The 8,367-nt window shown below is 40.1% G+C and overlaps 1 protein-coding gene across 1 annotated transcript; it reads right to left on the bottom strand.

Moving 5' to 3' along the window:
- Positions 1-222: 222 nt before the first annotated feature.
- Positions 223-8,321, bottom strand: LOC144477599 (E3 ubiquitin-protein ligase Rnf220-like; the record flags this gene model as incomplete). Its single annotated transcript, XM_078195325.1, has 4 exons — positions 223-3,547; positions 5,162-5,236; positions 6,997-7,448; positions 8,054-8,321. Coding segments are annotated over 4 exons (867 nt in total), but the record flags the coding sequence as incomplete, so codon positions are not given.
- Between the last annotated feature and the right edge of the window lie 46 nt (positions 8,322-8,367).

Below are 8,367 nucleotides of genomic sequence, written 5' to 3'. Positions count from 1 at the left end.
GCTACGACTCCTTCTCAAGGTTGTGATGATTAGCATTAACTTGTTCTATTAAGAAAACAAAAATTATCTGGTCCTATTAAGAAATATATTAATATTTCTATATAAATAGAAAATATAATATAACATATTATATTTAATATAAATATAATATATTAATAATTCTTAATAGGACCAGATAATTTTTGTTTTTTGTATTATCTTTACATACTGCTGTTTTTAGACTTTGATAAGAGAAGCAATTAATTTAATTTCGGCTTGGAAGAAATGTATAATATTGAAATAAAAACTGAATAATATTGCACTTTTGTCACGAGTTTGCCTCGTTGCTATATAGCAAGGGGTTAATACGTTCAAACGGTTGTGGTTCACGGGGATACACCAAACAGATGGGGGACGATACTCCAAATAAATAGGGGATGATACTTCAAATAGAATTAAGGAGAAATCGGTGAATAACGTGAAACGGTCGCTTTACATTCCATGATTAGTTTATTTCGGTTACAGAACAACGCTCAACATCAGGCAGTTGATTTTTCTGTTCTCTTGTTTCGTTCGTGTATTTACAGGAACGTCCCCGACGTGCGCGACGGGGGCGATTATGTCAATCTACATACGGTTTTCGGAACGCGCGGGGAGAAAGGCGCGAAAGTCGACCTCCCGCTTCGACGTCGGGGCTCCATGCTCGGGGAATGTTCGTGGCGCGATCGTTTCGTGCCTTTCTCCCCACGGCGATCGGACAGATCAAGACGCTTATTTAATCCTAAGACGAGAGAGTATTGTTAAACGCAAAATGCATCTGGATAATACGTTTCACGGACAACAAGTTTGCGGCGATCGCGCCGACGCGCACGGAAAAGTGGTTGATCGGTGGGCTCTTTCTTCTCTTTTTCTTCTTTTTCTTTCGATGATCGCGATCGATCGAAAACCGGGCGCCGCAGGATTTCCGTGCGCGTCGCTCGATCGGTGAACAACAGTTGGCAAAGATCAAAATCTGATGAACCAGTTTAAAGAACGATTTCCGATTCGATGAACGGCTTCTGTCGAACCGTCGCGCAGTGCTATCAGTCGCTGATCCAGCTGGACGAAAGTCATCGTTCGACTGCAGATTTTGTATTTGCAATAAAAACAATTAGTTGAAATACAACGTACCATATAATATTATTATAATATTACAAAGTTGTTTACAATTCGTGGACAATTTTTATGTTGCATGAAGATACGCGGTCCAGTCATCATTGCAAAGTTACTAAAAAGTCTCTCAGACCTCTGCAAATTAATTGTTTAATTCAGGATTACGAAGAAACTAGCGTATGGGCATTGTTCAGTACACTTGATACTGAGAATTCTTATTTTATACAGAGATCGTATAATTTACAATTAATCAGAGCAGATTAATTTTGATAAAAATGTCTGCGAATAAACCGACTTTGAATTTGACCCAGCAAGATCGGCAGTTCTAATCACGTGTCCTCGCGCGCACGCTGTCAATTAATAAACCTACGTAGACAGCATCGCCGAAATGATTACGCTAACGAATCGGGCAACGATCACGTGTCGAAAATTAAGTTTAGCTCGTTTGGTCCATCTTCTCTTAAATGCCGTTCCTCCTTCGTTTATTTAGGTACCTTGTTCTCGTCCGCGATTTTGGCTAGCTAACGTGGACAGAATTGTTCGTTCCGTTCTTGTTGAATAATTATGTACAACGCGGCAAAGACAGCGAACGAAGCGTAAATTCCCATTATTTAGTCGAACGAAATCGAGAGACTGGCTATCGAGAGGAAATTGCTACTAACTTATTTACCGTTCGTCATAATTCTGTTCGATTGAATTAGGTATCCGGATGTGCGCTATTCGTTGGCGATCATTTCTATACCGCGCCGATTTCATCAATTCGTGAAATAATACGCGAACAAATTACCTTAACGATCGTTCGTGTAAGACACAATTGTAGAGCGTTTACTTTCTAACATTTTCTGCCGCGTTACGAAACGCGTACACAGGCCGACAGAAGCGTGTCTTAATTTCATTGGTACACGGAATGTTACCAAACGTTCGATACAGTTCCAAAGTTGATATTTTACGCGAAAATGTAGGTTCAATAAAATCATTGTTCTCGGAGAAATCGAGAATTCCTATGGAATCGAGCGCAAATTATTTCTGCTGCACCGACAGCGTCTTCATAAATATTAATTTATAATTAGAAAATGACGATGTTGATAGAACATTATTGCCAATGTTCGTCGCAGCTGTGAACAATAATGTGTAACGATTGTGATGGACCGAAGATAGTATCCGACTTTTCATTATTATTTTCTTGCGTACCGATCAATTCGGAGACATTCTGTGCACGCGCGGTATAATGGTCGAACGTTGTGGGTTTCAGACGCAGACGTCGAACGGCCAAAGACGAGGACAACGAAGCTGTGAAATTCGGCAGGGGAACAAATCCAAAGTGTTACTGAAACTTCGCTGGAAACTTCCGAGTATGCGGGAATACTCCTTGGTTCGCGTACGTTCGATTTCGAAATTGAACGCGTCGAAGGCGTGCGCACCGCCACGGTGAAATTCCTTTGCAAGGTGCAGCGAGATAACATGCATCAAACATTTTTCAACTTGTATTTAAAGCAATAAAATTATATTCAAATAATCAGGGCGTGTTCGGACGAGGTCGTTGCTAGCATATCTTCAGATTTTGCAGTTTAAGTGCAAATTAATTTCTTTTAGGAAGAATTCCTAACTGGCGCGTTATGTTGACACATGCATTGGCGTTTTCAGTTTGAAATATATTAAATATTAAATATTCTTAAATATTCATTCGTCGACGAATTAATTACTAGAAAATTGTTGTTATTGGCGTTATTTTGCAGCACCTTGTATTAGAGAGGATTCGCGGAGGGATGATTTGCTCGGTACACACCGAAGGTACGAACACCATATGATTTTAATGGAATCACGGTGAAATTATTGAAATACTGATTCCCGCGAGCGCTGCGACCGCTTTTGTTCTGACAGACGATCCTCGACTCTAATATACAATTACCCTGTTAAATAATATACATTCATCAGTAATCAGGAGAAAGTACTCCATTGCTAATAATAACAACACACGATAATTGCATAACTATTTATCGTAATTGCATAACGGGGCTAGTCACCGGTACACGTGCAGAATATGCAGAAACTAGCGGAAATTCGAGTCGCGAGATTTTCGAGAGCGGCTGGTTGCGTATCGGCTGAAAAGAAAAACGATGAGTGTCGTCTACGATCGGGAGACGTTACTCGCGCTTAGTTTAACTGTTATAACGCTACGTTAACGTAACAGTGCATGTTTTATGTCTAAAAGAGTTAATTTAACGTGACGCATAAATATGTACAACTATTTACAGAAAGATTCGTGGCGCGGCTAGAACGCGCCGACCTCTTTACGAACAACGTCCGGTTTAACGATGTCTTGTTTGGCACAAAACCTCCTCCTTCACATGTAGATACGCCGTAAATCTGACGGCGATGTTATCATGTTGCATTGTGGACAGAGTTTTTTCGCACCCTGGAAAAGACAACGGAAGTGTCGACCTTTCTCCATTTCCTTTTTCTCTACATTCGTCTACACATTTTTACGTATGTATTGCGTTGTGCGGAAAGTTCGTGCCGATTTTCGGTAGGTAGCGTGAGAGGCCTGACTGAATATATCACAATTATTGAAAACAAATGACATGTGTACATATTCTAAAAGAGATAACTTCAGCCATATTTGGAAAAAAGTTCGATTACGATTCGTTAATTTTTATCAGTTTTGTACGCCTTAGAATATGGTGGCAAATAAAGTGCATTATAGGCATTTAATGTTTTTCTTTTTTCGAAAGGGCAAAAATGCCACACAAGCGGCAAATAAGATATGGGCTGTTTATGGCGAGGATGCTGTAGCCGAAAGAATTGTGCGGAAGTGGTTTGCTCGGTTTAAAGCTGGAAATTTCGACCTAGAAGATCAAGAACGCCCAGGTAGGCCGTCCACCACAGACGAAGATATGATTGGAACAGAAATCGAGAATAAGGTTTTACCAAATAATGAGACAATAGATTCGGCAAAGTATTGCTCTCAATTAGATAAATTGAAGACATCGATTGAACAAAAACGTCCAGAAATTGCGAATCGGAAGGGCGTCGTGTTTCATCAGGACAATGCGCGACCTCGTGCGTCTTTGAGAACTCGGCAAAAATTGTTGGAGTTTGGTTGGGATGTTTTACCCCATCCACTGTATTCACCAGACCTTGCGCCTTCGGATTTCGACCTTCTCCGATCATTACAAAATTCCCTTAATGGAAAACATTTCAACTCTTTGGTTGAGAAATAAACCCATTTGGACAAATTTTTTGCCGAAAAACCTGAGAGGTTCTGGAAGCACGGAATTTTCAAGCTGCATGAAAGATGGAGGAAGGTTGGGGAACAGAACGCTACCTATATCATTTAATAAATGTATGCTCATAGTTAAATGAGCTGCGTTTTAATTTTCCTAAAAAATCGGCACGAACTTTCCGGACAACCCAATATAAGGCACTTTTCGCCAGTGCGGCGCGGGCCGATATATCGGCCTCCGGCACTAAGATTGTTAACCCCTTGCACTATGATTCCTTTCACGGTGTGTTAATTAGCATTTATTTGTTCTTAATATTTTCTTTAATAGAACTAAACAATTCCTATTTCTTATATTGTCTTTATTTATCTTCGTCTCTGTGCTTTGATCACACAATAATTAAATTTGATAAATTTGATAATTAAATTTCGATTCGAAATAAATTAATAATATTCATATTTAGTAGGTCATGCATGAAATCTTTGTCACGATTCTGACTCGTTATTATAGTGCAAGGGGTTAAAGACAGTCCAATGCAATATAAATAGAAGGTGTACATTCGATCGAGTGAACACGTATCAATTGAGACTAGTTGATATATTTTTTAGTATTATATAACACAATAAAAAACGTAGCAAACTATTTGTCGTAAACTTGAATCCGTCCGTTGATTTTTTAAAATAAAATGACAACAGTGCAACAAATGATGCCTGTATCAATGATAGAAAGAAACAAAAATTGTAAAATCCATTAAAATTTCTTAAATAATTTGGTTCGCCATGAATAATGTGGATATAAATGGAACTTACCAGTGTGTGCAACCAACATTGTTCACAATGCACATGCCAGCAGCAGACGGAAGTTACAGGTTTCTTATATTGTTCCTGAGAACAGAGAAAACGAAACATTTCTTTCAATTATTAAACGCTTCAGACGATGACGTGTTTACAAATATTTATCAGGAAGTGCGATGTATATTAGTTACTTGTTAATTCCAAATTGAAAATATTTTTTAAACCAATGATCTTCCGCAATAAATGGGTTAGTACTTTTATGTAGAACATAACAAGCTGCATCGATAGGTGCAGTAAAAAAATATATATTTGTCTTTTTTATGCATTCACTTAAAGAAATTCTACCAATCCTGCTGACATCGATTTAACCCTTTCGGTACGAGCGCCGGATTATCCGGCATCCATGCAACGACCAGTATAAATAACAGATTTTTATATCTCTTAACATTAAAGCTGAAAGCAACACTTTTTGATTAAAAAAACATTGTCTTATTAAGCACAGTTTTTACTTAACGCTTAGGCCAATGTTGACCACGTGTGACCACGTGTGAATTTTCGCCGTGGCGCCTCGTACAGCGGAAGTATCATGACGAATAGAGTACTCGTACCGAAAGGGTTAAATGCTAAAAATTCAGGAGATAATCTTTAAACTAATTTCTACAATTAAAATTAATTATTTGATGCTAAATTTGTTATAAAATTTAGATGAATACAAAGAGATAATTAATAATATTAGATGAAGTAAAAAGTTTTGAGCCTTTTTCGTTGCCTTTAGATGCCTTTAGTGTGAGCCATATCTCACGATGTATACGTTGCATCTTGTCATTCTATGCGGCGATTTAAAGGTGACATAACGCTTCAAAAAAAGTGTGTGACAGTTTTTTGTTTAGTGAATCCAGTTGTGTGTTAGAGCCTTCCAAAATAGAGGTAGAAAAAGAGAAAATTCGATACATTCTTCAATACCACTACGACCAAGGGGAAAAAGCAGAGCAGGCGGCTAAAAAAATTTACGCTGTTTATGGACCCAATACAGTATCAAATGCAACAGTAAAGCGGTGGCTTCAACGCTTCCGTTCTGGTAATATTTTAGACCCATTTTTGAAGCGGATGATGACTGGGGATGAAACATGGGTCATATACGAGAATAACAAGCGAAAAAGATCGTGGTCCAAGCGTGGTGAGCCGGCACAAACGATCGCTAAGCTCGGATTAACAACCAAGAAGGTTTTACTGTGAGTTTGGTGGAATTGGAAAAGAATCTTCCACTGTGAGCTGCTCCCATCGGGCCAATCACTCAATTCGGACATATACTGTCAACAACTGACCAGATCGAAGCAAGCGATCGACGAGAAGCATCCAGAATTGGCCAATAGGAAGGGCGTTGTTTTCCATCAAGACAACGCCAGGCCGCACTCATTTTTAACTACGCGCCAGACGCTCCAAGAGCTTGGATGGGAGATTATATTGCACCCGCCGTATAGCTAAGACCTGGCACCAAGCAATTATCACCTGTTCAAGCATTTGCAAAATTTTCTTGATGGCAAAAACTGACCTCAAGAGGGGCTTGTGCAAATGAGCTGGTCAAGTTTTTTACCAATAGGGACGAGGATTTCTTCGATCGCGGAATTATGAAATTGCCTTGAAAATGGACAAAAGTTGCCGAACAAAATGGCGCATATTTGATCTAAATCGAATCATTCTAACTTTGTTAGTTTCATCGTCGAAATAAAGAAGGCTCAGAACTTTTTACTTCACCTAATATTAAATATCCTAACACTAACAAACTGAATATTGAATCGATTGATGAGAATGTTTTGACAGCTGCCCGTCCAACCATAACGAAAACTTACCATGCAGATGAGACATTTGAACGGTTGGCCTCGCATCTCCGCTTCGAGTTCTCGAATCCTTCCCCTGAGAGCCTCGATGACAGGCGTGTCTCCGTCTCTTCTGGGCGACGACGCGATCCCCTCGCCTTGCTCGCTCTGGCCCAGAGGGGTCATGGTTCCTGGTTCGGGCTTGACCTCGACCATCCCCTGTTCCGGAGTCTGCGGCGTGTGTATCGAATTAGGCGCGTTCGGCGAGATCACCGCTTCTCGAAGAGCGTCTCTCTCTTTTTGTTCCCTCGGCGTTCCTTCCATACGGGGCGCAATCACGTCGGCCTCGGAATACTGGGCTGGTCCAAACTCGGCAACATCGTCACCGTCGACGACGAGATCAACGTCTTCGTCGTCCTGCTGATTCGGACCGCCGTTTCCGCCAGCCGATGAACGATTGCTCGATGATGTCGCCAGACCAGCAGCTGTGGAGACGCGCCGAAACGAACGAATATTTGAATGCGATTCAACTCTGTCATAGACTGTAGATACTCATCATTTTCTAATGCTCTAAAGTCGTTCAATAAAATATTGTCATTGGTTTCGATCACTTCAAGCTATGGATTTTATAATTATAACATCTTAGATTCGACATTAGAAATAAAAGATTTTCGTATTATGTATAATAAAATATGTCGTGTATACGATAAAATCTTGACAAAAAGCTAGATTAACTTTTGCGACGTCATTGTAAACAGTTCCCTACTATATCAAGTCTAACAAATTGCGGACAAAAATGTTTAGAACTCCGTAGAATTGTTTGAATTTATAGAATCCTTATTCATTTCATTCAGTAACAAAAAGAGGAGTCATTGAGAGAAGAAATACTGAGAGTACGAAGGCAACAACTCTTAAAACGCTGTAAATCGTTCAAAGGCGGAACATCGCAAGATCTTATGTCACAGAGTTGCTGGAGTGCAAAGATCGACAATGTCTTGCGTCATAATATAGTGAGTCTTTAATTTTGTGAAATGTCGCGTACAACAACGTTACGTAATAATGTTATAGCGGAACGTGCTGGGATGCATACCAGAAAATCCTCCAACAAGCATCGATGTGGCTCTGACTCTTCTTTGTCCGGCCCACTCGTATTCCTCGAAAGTTTCGGCATCGCCTTCTACGTCGACCTCCTCGTCGTCCAGATTGTTCTGCCCAGCAGGATTGCCATTGTTGTGTTTGCTTAAACATCTTTCAACGTGTTGATTCAATTCCTCTGGCGAACCCGATAACCTCTCATTGCAAACCGGGCACGACGGCTCGTCCGCTTTTCTCTTTCGATTCTTCACGCGGATTCTGGCCTGGAAACATCACAGATTTAAACAAAACTACATTTCGTATAACTGC

Source organism: Augochlora pura, unplaced genomic scaffold (genome assembly GCF_028453695.1).
Source record: "Augochlora pura isolate Apur16 unplaced genomic scaffold, APUR_v2.2.1 APUR_unplaced_225, whole genome shotgun sequence".
Taxonomy (NCBI): Eukaryota; Metazoa; Arthropoda; class Insecta; order Hymenoptera; family Halictidae; genus Augochlora; species Augochlora pura.
This window is presented reverse-complemented; position numbering and strand designations above follow the sequence as displayed.